We start from the raw sequence: 18,541 nt of genomic DNA on the forward strand, positions 1-18,541 counted from the left end.
CATGGAATTGATTGCTACAATGCAGTTTTCTTCAAAAAGGCTTGGCAAATCATTAATAAGGAGGTTTGAAATGCAATTAAAGAGTTCTTCTTGATAGGTATTATATATAAAGCAATTAACTGTACAACCATTACTCTGCTTCCCAAAGTACCTAATCCAGAAATAGTAAGAGAATACAGACCTATTTCTTGCTGCACAATATTGTACAAGTTGATTGCTAAGGTGCTAGCCAACAAAATGCAAATAGTGATACCATGTATTATATCTGAAGCACAAGCTGGCTTTATTCTAGGAAGAAGAATCTCTAATAATATCATCTTAGCATATGAACTGGTAAACACTTATAATAGGAAACATATTTCTCCTAGGTGTATGATTAAAGTGGACATGATGAAAGCATATGACTCAGTTGAATGTGTGTATATTGAACAACTAATGAAGATCTTGCAGTTTCCAACTAAGTTCATAAAATGGATCATGGCTTGTGTGTCCTCTGTTAGTTACTCTATCTTTTTCAATGGTGAAGCAATGGAACCATTTCCAGCAGCAAAAAGGCCTAAGACAAGGTGATCCAATATCACCTTACCTGTTTGCTATAGCCATGGAGTATCTGAGTAGGCTGTTGGGTAATCTAAAACAGAACAAAAAATTCAAATATCACCCTAGATGGGCATAACTCATCTTAGCTTTGCGGATCACTTTTTGCTATTTGCAAGGGGTGACTTAGACTTTGTATAACAATTGCAAGACTGCTTTCTAACATTTTTTTGGTGCTTTAGGTTTACATGCAAATACCTCTAAGAGTGAAATTTATTTAGGGGGTTTACACCAACTATCCAGATAGCTTGTTACAAAGAACATAGTATACTCAAGGGGAGATGCCTTTCAGATACCTGGGGATTCCTTTGGATACAAAGAAACTTATATTGGCACAATGACTACCTCTCATAGACAAGATCACAACAAAAATATCATCTTAGACAACCAAGAAATTATCATATGCTGGGAGAATTCAATTGGTGCAAACAGTGTTATTTGGCATGCAAGTATATTGGGCCCAAATGTTCATATTACATGTCAAGGTAGTTAAATTTATTGAGGCATATTGCAAAAGCTATATGTGGTCAGGAGGGAATATCATCACAAAAAAGGCATTGTTGTCCAGGGAAAGAGTATGTCTACCTAAAGCAGCTGAAGGCTACAACATCACCAATGTACGAGTATGGAATAAAACAACAATAGTAAAGACATTCTGGTACACATAAGGCAGATAAAATGTGGATAAAGTGAATTCATCTCTACTATATCAAAGGACAAAACATCTTTGAAATGAACATACCAAATCAGGCAATCTGGATGGTAAAGAAGATATTGGGGGCAAGGGATGATATCAAGCAAATACAAAGGCCTACTGTACAGAAGAAAACTATTATCAGATACATCTATAATCAACTGCTAGGGGATCATCCTAAAGTTGAATGGAGGAAGCTGATGTATCATAACAGAACCAGAAGCAAAGCTACCTTCACTCTATGGTTGCACTGTCATGGGAAGCTTGCTACTACAGATAGACTTCGCAAATGGGGTATCAATGTGCAATCACTTTGCGTGCTGTGTCAAGTCTCAGATGAAAGCAAGGATCACCTCTTTGGGGAATGCAGTTTTTAAAAGGATTTTGGAGCAGACTCTATAGTGGCTGCAAATGCAAAGTTCAATAGGACAGGCACGCTCTCTTCACATGGATAATGTAGAAAGCTAAAGGGAGAATAAATACAACAAAGATTATCAAAATGACATATGCAGAGTTCATACATGCAATATGGAAGGAAAGAAACAACAGAATTTTCAAAGAAGAAACTAGAGATCAAGATAGCATAGCTAGAGAGATAGCATATGTATGTAACATTAGAGGCACGAGTGACATGAGGAACCAGCTACAGAAGTTGATCTTTTAAATATGCAACCCATAGCCTAGCTTTACATGTATAGATTTAGACGGCTGGATAGAAGAACAATAGGATGTAGGAGGTAAGAGGTAGATTGTTTTGTTTTACTCAGAGTAGCTAGCTATGTATAGCTATGCTTGTTTTGTAATAATTTCACTGGTGACTAATATAATACTTTAATTACCAAAAAAAATCGAACCCTATGTGTACACTACCCATCCCATGCATATGGTCCAGGAGGCATTGGACCTCTACTTAGGTGGTTGAAGACTTTACTTAGGTTGCTCAAAATGATAAAACTAAGCGACATACAAAACAAGTTGGAATTCATATAAAGGGCAGTTAAGGGCTCAAGTTAGCCTCCACACTTAGACAACAAATGCACGCAACAAATTCTCACATTAAGCATTAGACAGTTCAGAATTGAGGCAAATTAAAGCTATTAGGTCCCTATAGATATGGTTTTTATGTGACCTTGGATTCAAACATGCAGGCAGTTTCAAATGCATGGCGCCACTTTAAACTTATAGACATGATTTCCTAACAACTATATAGTTTAGGAGTATTTGGTATTTCATGCTGATTAATGAGATTACAGATTATAAGTTATTAAACCCGTGGACATGATCTTTAAGTGATTTACGCAATAGGGGATAGTGAAAACCATTGGAAATACTCAAAATTACTCATGTTGATTTCTAATGGTGGCATGGCTAAGCAATGAAATAGTATTTGAAAGTTCAGCATTAACACTTCAAAACGAGTGGTAATACCCTATAGGCAGGATTTCTAACGATTGACGATTGAAACTGATTTTTTTATACTTAGCCCCTATAGGCATGTTTTCTGGGTGAGCAGTATGATAACGATAGCAAATTAACCAATTAAAGTCTTATAGGCATGATTTCTAGACGAAGATCAGTAGAACATAAGCTAGTATAATCCTATAAGCATGGTATCTAATTAATATGCTGCAGTTATGCAAATTGAAAGAATGGTTATTGACATTTGTTTCTTATAGGCATGTTGTCTAGTAACACATAGTAGTAGACATAAGAATAAAAAGAACTTATGCTTTGATAGTAGATAAGTTTTGTGAGTGTGTGATTCTCCTAATGGGATTTCTACCAGTGTACATGAAAATTGAATATCATATATGGCAGATTGGATAAAATAATAAGTAGATCATACGAACCCTATAGGCATGTTTTCTATCCTTGCATGAAAACATTAAAGTCTACGCATTTCCCCGATTTCACTAACACCCTAATTGTTATTACAAACTAGGTGATAAATATAAGTACAAATATTACACGAAAGATAATAATAGGTCTACAATAAGCCCAAAAGGAGATACCTAGTATTTCCTGGGCCTTTAACAAACTCTTTCTTCACAAACACCATTATATTCATTAACATAGCCCAGAAACCATAGAGGAAATCATGCTAACCAAACATCCACAGATTGACCATGTGACCCAAACATTGAATTGCACAGAAATCACTTAAACAACCTAGTTTGCAGATTTAGTAGATAGAATAAGGAGATAACTGAGTGTTAGAGATAGCTCAAGTCTCAGTAGTAAAGAGAGTGGCAAAGAACCCCAAATACTAGTGTGTCAGAGTTCACAAGGGTCTCAAATGGACCTCGAGCAGTGCTCACACAATGGATGTTAATAGTAAAAGTCTTGGTGGCCTTGGATTTCAGCCGGTCAATAGTGATAGATTCAGATAAGTGTAGGTAACAAATGAGAGTGAGAGGACAATGATTAAGGGTCAGAATTTGAAGATATACACTTGTATTTTAGAAATCAGACATCGTAAAGTTGTCTAAAACACATAACATACTAGTTTAAGAGGGTCAATAAAATTTAGAGGCAGGTTGCTATTATAGATTTAATACTTAGCAAGAAGTAACATATTGGTAGAAAACACATTAAGAGAGTTAGAGGAGAAACAAGTTTTTCTAAGATTACAAGATTGGCATGCAAAGGTGCATAATACCAACCAAGTCTAAGTAGAACACTAACTTAAAGGGTTTAAAGCCTAAGGATCCTAATTATGTTGAATATCCATCACAACACTAGAAAGCAGACATGCCAATTTATCACTAAGATAAATAGTATCAAATATTGTAAGGAAACACACACTAAGATAGCCACTCTAAAGGTCACAAATAATCACTACGGATACAAAATCAAGCAAACCAAAGACATGCTGAATGACACAATAGCAAGGGAGCAAGTCATAGGTAATAGTTAAGGTCTTATCATAGATTAAAACATATTACAAATACGAGTCGGTCATTACAGGAATCCAGAACAAAGTAGAGAAGAGAGCTCATGTCAAACATTAAATGTAGACATTCAGGTACCAACACATTAGGCTAAATGAACTCAAGAGGTTCTAAATTATTCAGGTGAAGCATATTTAAATAACATATCTCAAAACTGGAAATTTTAGGTAAAAATCAAATGATAAAGAGGTTCAGATTATAAGACGAGTTCAATGCTAGCAAAGTTACTCACAGAGATAGACCAAAAACACATTAGGTCACGAATTCAGAAGTATGAATATGCAAATGATGAATACAGAAGAACAAAATTGTAAAAGCCAAGTGACTAAACAGTTGAACAGACAATAAAAAAGAATAGATTCCACAGTACTCTGAATATCAACAAAGAGCAAGAACCCAGAATCTTAGTGCGTCAGAGTTCCCAAGGGCTTCAAATGAACCTCGGGTAGTGCTCGCACCAAGAAAGGTTGGAAAATCAAATTCTGATGGCCTTGGCTTTCAGCCGGCCAAGAATCACAGTATAGAACAAAAGAATTAGAGAACAATAGAGTAATTTTTTGGTGAATCTAGTGATTAAAGGTCCGTCTCAAAGGGAAATGGGAAGAGATTTATATAGTAGTAGAAATCAAGCAAACAAATCAAAGAAATACTGTAAAATCAACATAAATAAGGAAATAATAACATGCAGAATCAATAAAAAGTCGGATTAGGGAAAAATTAGGTAAAACCTAGTTGATAGAAATTGAAAATTTGGTCGGGATCTTGGCTAATCGGACCCATATAGCCTTGATATAAACGTATCTAGATGAAATATTGTCTGAATCCCAACGATTAAACTGATTCCCTTTGATTCGAATATTTGTAGTTGCCAAAAATAGAGCAAGTACTATGTAATACCATAAAGAGGCAACCAGTGGAGAAGGAACATGAATATGGTAAGTAAATAATAGGTGAATCCCATTGATAACGGGATTAGAAGAGGGATTGGGAAGGGCGGCGATTAGGGTTCTTCAGAGAGACGAGAGACAGAGAGAGTTTAGAAGCGGCGGGTAGTGGGATTTGTCTCTAGGGTTTGGGGTATTGGGGATATAAGGAAAGTGAGGGGAATGTTGTGAGCCGTTGATAAATTTTGATCAACGGCTCGGATTTGAGAAGAGTTGGGTCGGATTTTGGACTAGGTTGGGGATTAAAGGGTCATTTGCATTGGGCTTAGGGGGTGGGCCGGGGATTTGGGGCTTGTTTGGTCCTAAATTAATCTCCATTTTGGGCCAAATTTTAAAATAAAAAATTAAGAGGAAAATAATTTAATAAAATAGAAAAATAAATTATAAAAAATTCTATTTATGAAAATTAATACTTTAAAATAACAGTAGGAGATTATAAAAATGTAAGACATTATTTTGACCTTGAAAAAAATGACAAATGCAATAAAATGGTAAAATATAAGCTATTATTGCAAGATTGTGCAAATAGCTTAAAAATACTAATATAATTATATAAAATGAAGTAAAATATTTGAAACATGTATTATCGATACAAATTTTAGGTAATTAAGTCATCACAAAATAATTGAAAGGAGTAATTAATAAATACTCAAGTAATTTAAATACATAAAAATCAATTTTAAAGCTCTAAAAATTATGAAACATTATAAAAATGCTTGTATATATTTTTAAACTAAATAATGATGCAAAAATGATATTTTGAAAGTATATATATTACTTGAGAAAATATGAAGGCAAAATTGGGTATCAACAGCAGGAATGGGACTCGAGGAGCGTTCTATATCTTCAATGCAGAGGGTGGCCGGGAACGTAGGTTCATGTCTTTTGACCCCCTTCTTCAACTGCAAGGCCGAGATTTTCTCAGTGGCCATCTTCATGGGCATGCACGGGATAATGCAGGGCTTGGCCCCAATTGTTCCCATCATCAGCAACATGTTGACATATGGTACGAGCATGGTGTTGGTTTGCCTCAGGAATTCCAATCCAACTATCAACTCGAAGTCATCTATGATCACCATGTGTATGTTGAATTTTCCTTCGTAAGGTCCAACCTTCACTAGTACCTCTTTGGATATTCCACCCACTGGCTGAGGAGGTGAGTTGATAGCCTTGACACGACCTCTGCCCTTTCTTACAACTAGACCAAGGCGCTCCACCTGAGTCAAGGCTAAGTAGTTGTGGGTATCTCCCATGTCTATCATCGCCCGAATAGGCTTGCCATTTACCTTCATCTCGACGAATATTAAGGTCCTCTCTTGTTTAAGAGGAGTCTTCTCATCCGCCTTCTATTTCCCTTTCTTGGTGAATAGACAGTTGTCCTTCTTCTTACTACCAGCACCGGTTCCCGCTAAGGCCTCAAAAATAGAGCCAACAATTGCATTGAAGGCACCTACTAGTTCGATCTGGTCCGCATCATCTGTGTCGTCATCGGTCCCATCATCAAAAGCTTGATGGGCGTTCATCTGTGCACATAGGCATTCATTATTTCAATGTGGTCCGCACCAATGACGACATCCTGAAGGGGGCTTTCTCCCTCGATCATTGTTGTTTGACGCTACACTATTGTTGTATGAGGAGGGAGCCTTAGATTTGGTTGCACTCCGATCTCCTCCACTTCTGCTAGGGCTACCATTGCTAGGCTGGGCCCTTTTGTATCCTGCTGGGGTAGGCGGTTTAGGCTTATCCTTCCAAGCTTCCACTTGATAGTCCCCAAGGCATTCAGCTGCTTGGATCACCTTGGGTAGGGTATCTACCATTTGTCTTTGCAGCTCCATACGGGCATAAGGTTTCAACCCTTCTAGGAAGGTGAAGAGTTTGTCTTTGTCCCCCATGTCACGTATGTTTAGTATGAGCACGGAGAATTCTGGCACGTAATCCTACACTCATGATTTGGTCTAGCGATGCTCCCATAACTTTCTCCTTGCATTGTACTCAACATTTTCGGGGAAGAACTGCAGGGGTATAACTACCTTCAGTTCTGCCCATGTTTTGAGAGCATCTTCACCCGCCCTGATGGCTTCGTACTTCACCTGCCACCAGAGTTTAGCTTCACCCTGAAGATACATGGCAGCAGTTGCTACCTTCTTAGCTTCTTCTAGACCCCACACAGTATCGAAGTACTGTTCGATGTCAAAGATGAAGTTTTCCACTTCTTTGGCATTTCGAGCTCTATTGTATGGCTTTGGCTCAGGAATTTCCAGTTTTTGTGTCACGAGGGCGAGGTTCACAGCACCCCCAATTTGGTTTCCTACAACAAGAGTCATTACTTGGTTTTCTTATCTAACCTTATGGGCTGCCACATTGGGAGCCTTAATCTTATCCAAATAATCCATTAATTATCCAATAATCTTCTTGATTATCTTGTTAATCTCCCACTGATCGATAATTACTCAATTATCTTCATAATTTAGAATTATCTCAAATTACTTAAAATGCTACTCACTTTTAACACACCTTACTATCATGGTCATGTGATACCTTGTATGACACTAGTCCATATATACGGGGTATTATAGCTTGGAATGTATTTTGTCTCAATATGTCAAACTTTGATGAAACTCATTTTCTTCGATTCACGTCTCTCATCTTCACGAATTTACGTATCACTTGTTATAAATAGCGTAATACTTAATATCTCAAAATAATCTCATTCCCGAACTTATGTTGATTAACTTACGACAAAATTTTAATGTACGAAAATGTGGATGTAATATCTCATTTCCGAGCTTTCATCAATTTACTTATAGCATACTTTCCCATACGAAAACATGGGGTGTAACATCATTCCCCCCTTTGGAACATTCATCCTGGAATATTAACTGATGCACTTATCATTCTCATAACCCATAGCTCTTACGAATACTTTAGTACTCTCCTTGCCATTTAGGCAACTGTTTTGTGAATAAATCCAAAGGTCAGGGCATTCCCCCCTTTAGGCCTCTTTCTCACGCCACGACTTGTGGTCGTAACCCTTCAAATATTTTAATTGTTGCTACCTTCCATCATGCAGCCTATACAACTTTGACATTGTAAGTGTGGCTATGCGACTTTTCTCTCCTTTTTCCTCTAGCTTTTAGCCAATCTCTAGGCCTCACTTTGTAAACATATACAGAACTTGATAAGATGTCCCTCTGGGCATCTATGGGTATACTGAAGTTCTTTGCTTGGTACTTTGTTGAACTTACGAATATTGCTATATTTTATTTCATAGATCCGTTTATCCATCCATATGACTTTACCGCATCAAGGTAGGTCTTATTATACCATAATTCTTACTTCGATTTATCGTTGCTGAAGTCTCCTACCAAATTCCAGCTTACTCTCATTGCTTATCCTATATGTATAAGTCTAAGTCCTTTAATGCTTCCTCATTACTGTTCATCTTAAGAATGACGGCCTAATCTCATTTCATACTTTGCAACTTTTATCCATCCATTATTGATTCACCTCAATAATGATCTACAATCTACCATTGATAACTTGAAACTTTTTACGTAATACCTTGCCACTAGGTACCTTTTTTTGTGTCACGGGGGGCGAGGTTCACAACGCCGCCAATTTGGTTTCCGCCTCCTCGAAGCAGGCCTTGTAAAAAAGCATTGACAACATTGAGCTGACCTGTCAAGTTGTCTATACTTTGTTGCATGACAGTCACCCTGTCTACCTCTTATGCCCCGTAGGCTAAATCCTCGGCATGCTCCTATTGGAGGCCCTCGAATTTGCCAAAAAATTAGGCTACCTCTGTGGCTGTCGTTTGCCGCCTCTCCCTCAAAGTCACGACTGATGTTTTCTATGTAAACTTCGACATTGAGCATTCTGCGGTCTAGGTCGTCCAACCTTTGCACTAGGCTAGTTTTTAGTTCAGGCACAATATCCACGATGGGTCTTTCACAACCCAAACCAAAGGGTCACGACGGGAACCCGATGCCTTACTCAACCGAGTACCAACGTAGCATATATTTCTTATCATACTATCATTGGTATCTGGTCCAACATGGCCACAACTCGTAATGTATAACTATAAGTGGGAAAACATTGTATCAATGAACCATCTTTCTTAAAATATGAATACATATGGGTTGTCATGGCCTCTGACATACTGTACAAAATGAACCTCTATCTATAAAACCTCTAAGAGTATTTGCCATCAAATGGGACAGGGTACTGGCTTACCCATAAGTCTGTAGCAAAATTCTGACACAATGACTCATAGACTCGGCTGCACTCTGAATGAGGTGGAGTCTTATCGATCCTTTGCTGAATGCTAACCTCGTCTACTATGAGGGCTCGTCAAACTGATTGTCTATACCTGCAGGCATGAATGCAGCGTCCCCAATAAAAGGATGTTAGTACGAATAGTGTACCGAGTATGTAAGGCACATAAACAAGTATATAAAAGACATGGAATAAATGTGGAGTAAACGTAAGTTTGGATAACTCTATAAATCATGAAATACTTATAGTGTCATGCATATGTGTATGAATGTCATATCGTGCATAGGTACATGTTTCATAATATCATCAGGCCTCTGAGGGCATCCCATCATATCATCTCGGCCACTGTGGGTAAAATCATCAAAGTATATACCAGTTGATCAGGTGGTGGTGCGTATATAACGCCGTAACTATTTCACATATCCCATATACATATATACACGTATATAATACTATCTGGTCATAGTTCAATGTACATGTATAAATGAATGCAATGCATGAGAATTACGTCAATAAATCTCTTGAAACGTCATAAGACCATTATGCCACTGATTATTATCATAAAATAAATTTTATCAACTTACTTATTTTCTAAGACCCATGAACAGATGATAAAATAATAGAACATATGGTGAATTAAGAACATAAGCATCTCTAGTATTTCTATGAATAGAGTCATTTATGAAAGTTGTGCATTTGCTCGTTTCGTTTGTATCATATGGATTATGCCAAAAGGAAAGAAGGGATAACCTTAACATACCTGAGCCAATTCTTTTGACAATCCCTTTAACACACGTCAATTGCAATAACACGTAATAGCGGATCGAAGGAAGAAAATATTCGTATGATATTCTTAAGAAAGATTGCACTGTACTCCCTTAGAATCGCAAATCCCATGTTGCTATAGTATTAAATAGTATTTGTATGAAAGATTGAAGCCACTCACATTGCTAATGCAAATTCATATCTTTGCTGAAGCCTTACATATTACACAGTAGTTGTAAGCATCCAATTTTGAGAATTAGAGAGACTTTTAAGTCTTGGTGGTGTGGTCCCCCCTTTGTAAGACTTGGCCGCCCAAAAATCTCTTAAAATTCCACCTATCTTCCTACAACCAGAGTCATTACTTGGTTTTCTTATCCAACCTTATGGGAGCCTTAATCTTATCCAAATAATAATTAATTATCCAATAATTTTCTTGATTATCTTGTTAATCTCTCACTTACCGATAATTACTCAATTATTCACATAATTAAGAATTATCTCAAATTACTTAAAATGCTACTCACTTTTAACACACCTTATAAACCTTACTATTATGGTCATATGGTACCTTGTATGACACTATTTCATATATACAGGGTTTATAGCTTGAACCGTATTTTATCAAAATGCCAAACTTCGATGAAACTTATTTTCTTTGATTCGCTTACCCTCTCATCTTTACGAATTTACGTATCACTTGTTATAAATCGCATAATACTTATAATCTCAAAATAATCTCATTCCTGAACTTACATCGATTGCGGAATGTAATATCTCATTTCCGAGCTTTCATCAATTTACTTATGGCATACTTTCACGTACGAAAACATGGGGTATAACATCATTCCCTCATTTGGAACATTCGTCCTCGAATGTTGACTGATGCACTTATCATTCTCATAACTCATAGCTCTTGCGAATACTTTAATACTCTCCTTGTCATTTAGGCAACTGTTTTGTGAATAATCCAAAGGCCAGGGCATTCCCCCCTTTAGGCCTCTTTCTCACGCTACGACTTGTGGTCGGAATCATTCCAATCTCGTAATTGTTGCTACCTTCCATCATGCAGCCTGTACGACTCTGACCTTGTAAGTGTGCCTATGCGACTCTTCTCTCCTTTTTCCTCCAGCTTTTAGCCAATTTCTAGTCCTCACTTTGTAAACGTATACAGAACTTGATAAGATGTCCCTCTGGGCATCTATGGGTATACTGAAGTTCTTTGCTCAGTACTTTGTTGAACTTACGAATATTGCTATATTTTATTTCATAGATCCGTTTATCCATCCGTATGACTTTACCGCATCAAGGTAGGTCTTACTATACCATAATTCTTACTTCGATTTATCGTTGCTGAAGTCTCCTACCAAATTCTAGGTTACTCTCATTGCTTATCCTATATGTATAAGTCTAAGTCCTTTAATGCTTCCTCATTACTGTTCATCTTAAGAATGACGGCCTAATCTCATTTCATACTTTGCAACTTTTATCCATCCATTATTTTTAAAATTTTACGACCCCATTTCTCTCTCTCTCTCTTTTATTTTTTAAATTTACAGATGGAAGATTTGTTATACATAAGAGATCTATCTTTTATATATAAAGATCTAAAAAGACACTTTACTAATTTCAACATTGTAATAAGTCGTGAAAGCAAAATAATTAATAAAAGAGTATTCAGATATTGTTTTTGTTTGTTTTCCGGTTTCTATCGTAAAATAATGGGCGAAAATCTTGTTTCAATAATAAAAGAAAGGATGAATAAATTATGGACAAAAATAAAAGACTAAGTGGTCGTTTGGTAAGAGGGAATAAGAGGTGAGATTAAATTTAACCTTGTTTGGTTGGAGATATAAATTAATCCGAGGATAAATTTATACCTCCAACCAAACAAGGTATAAATTTAATCCCACCTATTATCTCATCTATCCCATCTTATACCATCAAATGTGGTATTATTTTATACCATACCTCAAGTGGTATAAATTAGTGCTGGGATTGATTATAATTCCGGTACTATTTTGTCCGCGTACCAAACGACCCGTAAAGGAAGAAACCGTCTTTGGGTTGTGAATTCTCTGCTCTAGGTACGATGAAGAGTTTCAGTTAGCACCTTCTGAATTATAGTTTTCATGATTGATTCTTTTTTTTCTATTCTTGTATGAATGTCTTCATTTAGAAAGCACACATCTTACGCATGATTTCTAAATTTTACTTGTTATATTATTAAAGTTATAAAATTATTTTTATATTATTTTATTGGTAAGTAAATAACTTTCATTACCTAGTGAACATTATGTACAAATCTCAAAACAAAAATAAAAGTTCACCTCTCTAAAGCCTGGCAGCTAGCTTTGCCTTCACAATACGAGCTTGTTTGGCCCAAGCAGAAAATTTATTTTTTCAAGATAAAAATATCTTTACCATAAAATTATAGTATTTCCTAAATTATCTTTTATTAATATAACTTTTTTATCTCTATTCCCTTTCTTCTCTTTTTTATTTTTACCGTATTTTTATTCTTTCTTTTCTTATTCCTATTTGGAATAATCTCCCTATTATAAATACATCTTGTCTTTTCTCCTTCGCTGTTTCTCCTGTTCTTCGCTTCCTGTTACTATTTGAAATAGCAATGCTAAGTCATCATATTTGCATTTGTAGAATTGGTTGTGCCATAGATGAAATGGCATTCTGAACCGCCACTATATTAATTTTAGATTTCAACATATTAAAATCCAAGATCTAAGAAGATAGTGGTTGCAACTACCGATTCTGTTTTCCTTCTGTCAAAAAGCGTACGATAAGCGTGTTTAGCTACTGTGAGCCTAGGCCGGCAATGGGCAGAAGAGGGGGGGCGCGAAAGGAGCCGATCCAACCTCAGGTGGTCGCGCAGAAGACCATGGAAGTAATCAGACGCAGTGGAGGTGCAAAGGAGGCTATTGATGCACTGGACAAGTTGGGATCTGAAAAGGAAAATTGGCCCCCACTATCAAACAATTTGGGTGAACTACGAACGCCGACCTATTCCGCAGGTGCTGTAACCATATTGAGGGGATCAGAAATTACTAAAATAGGTGAAGGGACGAGTACCGAGGTGCTACATCCGGTGGTCACTAACCAGCAAGGTGCTGCCAAGATGAATGTAACAAAACCAGAAGCTGCATCTCTTGGGGCGCAGAGGCGATTAAACCTTGCAAAGCCCGTTGAAACGGCAACAAATGTGGAGATGACAGTTGCAGCAAATGGAACTCATCACTAAGTAGGGGAAAAGGAATGGAAGAATTTATTCAATGGTAATCGAATGGCCGCTAGAGGTATGAATCTAAATTTTTGTTGCCCCGATTGTGTAGGATGGTGAGAAGATTATTGAATTGAGCAAGGAGGAAGTGGAACGGGAAAATGAGAAATGCAAGCTGGCCTTGATATTATATGTTGTGGGTGCTGATTGAACTATTGGCGCACTTGAACGATTTATTTCTACTCACTGGAATTTTGCCTCGAAGCCAAAGATATTTTATCATAACGATGGGTACTTTGTTGTGAGGTTTAACTGCGTAGAGGATAGGGATGAAGTTCTTTACTCAGGCCCATATACTATTAATAATAAACTAATTATCGTTAAACTATGGTCGGCTAACTTTGATTTTCAAGCTGAAGTTCTCCAAACTGTGCCAATATGGGTCAAGCTGCCAAATCTACCATTAAGTTGCTGGGGTATGAACTCTCTAAGCAGGATTGGAAGTGGTTTGGGTTTTCCTTTATATGCCGACGAGTGCACAACCAATGTGGATCGTATTTTCTATGGTAGGATTTTGGTTGAAATGGATGTAACTAGGGAATTACCAAATGTGATAAAGGTATTGCATACTAATGGTAGATTGTTTGAACAACATATTGTATATGATTGGGTTCCAGAATACTGTCCTACATGTGTTAGGTCGGACATACTTGCAAGCCAACACAGAAGGCATCTAAAGCTGAAGTGTCAAATGCTGTAGTGCCTAAGGCTGAAATACCTAAAGGCAAAACTACTAAACCTAAGCAAGTTTGGTTAAGAAGGCCTGGAACAATTGTTATCATACATGAGGGTGGTTCTTTGGCTGCTAACAGGGAGCAAGGTGTAAAGAATGCCCAAAAACAGAATGAAACCAACTCAACTTTGCCAGGACAAGATGAGCAATAGAAGACCGTGAAGGGGAAATCAGTTGCAAAAAGAGCACAACCTACTGAAAGAGTTGATACAAATATTGCAAATGAGTTTAGTCCATTAATATAAGATAATGTTCAACAAATATTGCCAAGCTATAGGGATAATAATAACAGAGGCCAGTGTAGTTATGAGGTGGTTGCAGTGGATTCAGCTCCTCTCATTATTCCGATATGAATCTGGTAGCCTGGAATGTTAGAGGCTTCAACAAGGCCTATAAGCAAAAAGAGTTCAAGTTGTTTCTAAAGAATAATAGTATATGTGTAATTGCAGTGCTTGAGCATAGAGTTAAAGAGCACAATGCAACGAAAATTATTAGCAAGTTTGGTAGAGGTTGGGGTTGGTGTCATAACTATCAATATAGCAGTAGAGGTAGAATATGGATCCTCTGGGATCCTAATTATATTTGCTATAACATGGTGAGCATGTCCGAGCAGTATATTCATGGTAGTGTGTCTATTCACAAACTTAATTTGCTTTTCAACTTAACAGTTGTTTATGGATCGCATACCATAGATGATAGGAGAAGGCTATGGGCTGAGTTGAGGTCCCTATATCACACTCAACAGGGACCCTGGGCAGTTATGGATGATTTTAACACTATTATGTCAGCTGAGGATAGACAAGGTGGTAGTCCAGTACAAGAGGTGGAGACTAGGGACTTCTGTGAATATCTTCTGGATACTGGGATGGCTGAAATGAAGTCAATTGGGTGATGGTTTACGTGGATGAATAGCCATATTTTCAGTAAAATAGACAGGGCTTTAGTGAATGCTGAATGGCTGATAAAGTTTCTGCATCTGGAGGTCATTATTTTGGATCCAAACTTTTCTGACCATTCACCATTATGTATTGAAATGGAGGGCATTGTCTTAGTAGGATCAAAGACATTTAGATTTGTCAATTGCATTGCTGATCATGAGGACTTCCTAAGGGTGGTGCGTGATGCTTGGCACATAAATTCAATGGGAGATCCTATGAACATTGTTTGGCAGAAATTGAGGTGTGCTAAGGCGGGCCTGAAGAAGCTGAATATTCAGGCATTTAAATAGGTTAACCTCAAAATAAAGAGTTTAAGGGAGAAACTAACAGATTTTCAGGAGCAAATGAGAAACAATGATCATAATCCTGCATTTTTTGCCCAGGAAAGGGAGACAAAGCAACAAATGGAAAAATGGGACAACATTGAGGAAAATATATTTAGGCAGAAGTCAAGAGTACAGTGGTTGCAACTTGGAGACTCTAACACTGTTTTTTTCTTTGCAAACATGAAGAATAGAATATCTCAGAATAGAATAAAGAGTTTGATAAATGCAAATGGAATTTTAATACAAGGGCAGGATGAGATTAATGCTGAAATAACCAATTACTACAAAGGTTTACTTGGAGCCGTAGCTGATCAATTTCCATCCATAAACCCTCTAGTTATGAGGGAAGGAAAGACACTAGAAAGGCACCACCAACTTCTACTAATTACCCCGATTACCAGAAATGAAGTAAGTCGGGCTCTTAAAGATATCGATGATCTCAAGGCACCAGGATGTGACGGATATAATGCATATTTCTTTAAAAAAGCCTGGCCAGTCATAGGTGATGAAGTTACAAATGCTGCGTTGGAGTTCTTTTCATCAGGTTACCTGTATCAACCTATAAATTGTACCACTATCACTCTAATTCCCAAAGTACAGAACCTTTCTAGAGTATCTGATTTCAGACCTATTTCATGTTGCACCATCCTTTACAAACTGATATCCAAAATTTTGACTCAACGACTACAACAAGTTATGGATATGCTAGTAGATACTAGTCAATCTGCCTTTGTGCCAGGTAGGGTGATCATTGATAACATAATTATGAGTCATGAATTAGTCAAAGGGTATGGGAGAAAAGGAATATCTCCTAGGTGTATGATGAAGATTGATATGAGGAAAGCATATGACTCGATTGAATGGCCTTATTTGGAGCAAGTTCTTAACTGTTTAAATTTTCCTGAGGTGTTTATAAAGTGGGTCATGGTTTGTATTAAAACAGTTTCTTATACCATTATCATTAATGGTGTTCCTGTTGCTCCCTTTCAAGCAAGGAAAGGATGAAGACAAGGGGACCCTTTGTCTCCCTTTCTCTTTATTTTAGCCATGGAGTATCTGAACAGGCAGTTGAGGACTTTTAAGAGGCAGCGTGATTTTAATTTTCGTCCCAAATGTGCTAGAATGAACATTACTCACCTTGGTTTTACCGACGATCTCCTGTTATTCTGTAGGGGTAATTTTGTCTCTGTTCAAATGTTATATAATTGCTTTCAAATATTCTCTCAAGCTTCAGGATTGGTTGCAAATGCTGACAAAAGCTCCATTTATTTTGGAGGAGTGTGTAAAGATGATCAGAATGCTATCTTGCAGGCCCTTGGTTTTACAAAAGGAGAGTTACCTTTCAGGTATCTAGGGATTCCACTTAGCACAAAGAGGACTAATGTGTTGCAGTATAAACCATTGCTGGACAAGATACTGAATAAGATTACCTCTTGGACATTTAGTTTTCTGTCATATGCCGGTAGGCTGCAGTTCATAAAGTCTGTCCTATTTTCTATACAGATATTTTGGTCTCAGGTTTTTGTTCTTCCAAAGAAGGTGGTCCAATTAATTGAGTCCTTATGCAAAAGATTCTTATGGACATGCAGTGTTGATATGTCAAGGAAAGCTCTAATTGCTTGGGAAAGATTATGCTATCCTAAAGCGGCTGGAGGTCTTGGGCTACTAGATGTACATGCATGGAATGCTGCTGCCATTTGCAAGTTGCTATGGAATCTTTGCAAGAAAAAAGATAAATTGTGGGTACAATGGGTGCACATTTATTATGTAAAGGGTAGAAGGGTGTGGGACTCGCAGGCTAATCAAGCATCGTGGGTGATTAGAAAGATCCTAAAAGCCAAACTTATTTTTGAGAAAGTAGGTATTCTAGAACAAGATGTGTATCAAATGGACAGCTTCTCCATTAAGAAGTTATACTGTAAGATTAGGGGAGATTGTCCAAAAGTTGAATGGAGAAGACTAATTTGCAGCAATCATGGTGCTCCTAGATGGACTTTTATTTTATACTTGGCTATCTATAAAAGGCTCCTTACAAAGGATAGAGTGGCACAGTTGATTTCTGTTGATAGTCTGGTGTGTCCTCTATGCAATGATAGGAATGAATCTGCAGACCATGTCTTCTTCAGCTGTCATTATTCTTTTGCTATTTGGGACAAGTTGTTGCAGTGGCAAGGTATTAATAGGGTTTCTGGGGAATGGAAAAATGAAGTCGATTGGGCTGTGAAAAATAGTAAAGGTAGATCGACTGGGGCAATTATCTATCGAATGACTTTGGCATGTGGTGTATATTGTATTTGGCATGAACGAAACTTGAGACTATTTCAGCAAAGGAGCAGGCCTGCAAGTGCATTGATAAGACAAGTTATTCAAGAAGTTCACTACATGCTACGGTTGCAGAGGAAACTAGAAGAACTTAGTTTTATCCCTAAGGAGGGTGAGTAGTTGAGGAGCTAGTAATGGATAGATTGCCTCTTTGCTGCAGAGTTGGGGCTTCATGTCCAACTCTTGCCACTTTGATTTTTTTGAGCGGTACATATTACAATTAGTAAATAAAATTCTTTAATATCCAAAAAAAAGAATTGCAATGCTAATCACTACATTTAAGAACTTTATTCATAAGGTATAATTTTTTTTCTTTTGTAGTATGCCAATGTTATATGATCTCCAGTTTGTAATTTTATTTTATAATATTTTTTGGCATGCATGCATATTATATAGTTGACATAATGCAACACCACATAGTTTGTTGTTTTCTCACGAATTGACAGTATTTTTCATACACGTAATTTGTAAGCGTATATATTCCTACCAATATTAGTACTTTTATAGACTTATATTTCATATTAATTAATTTTTTATAATATATATTACTTTATGTTTTATACTTTAGTTAAATATAAATAAAAAAATTAATTAGTTTTTTTATAATAAATATTAAAATTTTGCTTTTTTAGGTAATGCTAAATGTAAACTAAATCTTTATTGTCTTTTTTTGTAATTTCACAATCAAAAGTACTTTTTAG

At 36.9% G+C, this 18,541-nt stretch overlaps 3 protein-coding genes across 3 annotated transcripts; all 3 read left to right on the plus strand.

Moving 5' to 3' along the window:
• Window positions 1-237: 237 nt before the first annotated feature.
• LOC142165274 (uncharacterized) lies at window positions 238-570 on the plus strand. The gene has a single exon (XM_075223864.1). It carries the CDS (start codon window positions 238-240, stop codon window positions 568-570), a length of 333 nt encoding a protein of 110 aa, XP_075079965.1.
• A 14,033-nt stretch (window positions 571-14,603) lies between these two features.
• LOC142165276 (uncharacterized) lies at window positions 14,604-15,146 on the plus strand. Its single transcript, XM_075223865.1, has one exon. The coding sequence runs from the start codon at window positions 14,604-14,606 to the stop codon at window positions 15,144-15,146; it is 543 nt and encodes a 180-aa protein (XP_075079966.1).
• A 1,419-nt stretch (window positions 15,147-16,565) lies between these two features.
• LOC107810954 (uncharacterized) lies at window positions 16,566-17,960 on the plus strand. Its single transcript, XM_016635788.1, has one exon. It carries the CDS (start codon window positions 16,566-16,568, stop codon window positions 17,958-17,960), a length of 1,395 nt encoding a protein of 464 aa, XP_016491274.1.
• Window positions 17,961-18,541: the final 581 nt, after the last annotated feature.

Source organism: Nicotiana tabacum, chromosome 10 (genome assembly GCF_000715075.1).
Source record: "Nicotiana tabacum cultivar K326 chromosome 10, ASM71507v2, whole genome shotgun sequence".
In the NCBI taxonomy this organism is placed as follows: domain Eukaryota; kingdom Viridiplantae; phylum Streptophyta; class Magnoliopsida; order Solanales; family Solanaceae; genus Nicotiana; species Nicotiana tabacum.

What these genes read in the sequence shown, in the direction of transcription:
- LOC142165274 (XM_075223864.1), top strand. Translation starts at nt 238, where the DNA reads ATGCAAATAGTGATACCATGTATTATATCTGAAGCACAAGCTGGCTTT.
- LOC142165276 (XM_075223865.1), top strand. Translation starts at nt 14,604, where the DNA reads ATGAATCTGGTAGCCTGGAATGTTAGAGGCTTCAACAAGGCCTATAAG.
- LOC107810954 (XM_016635788.1), top strand. Translation starts at nt 16,566, where the DNA reads ATGGAGTATCTGAACAGGCAGTTGAGGACTTTTAAGAGGCAGCGTGAT.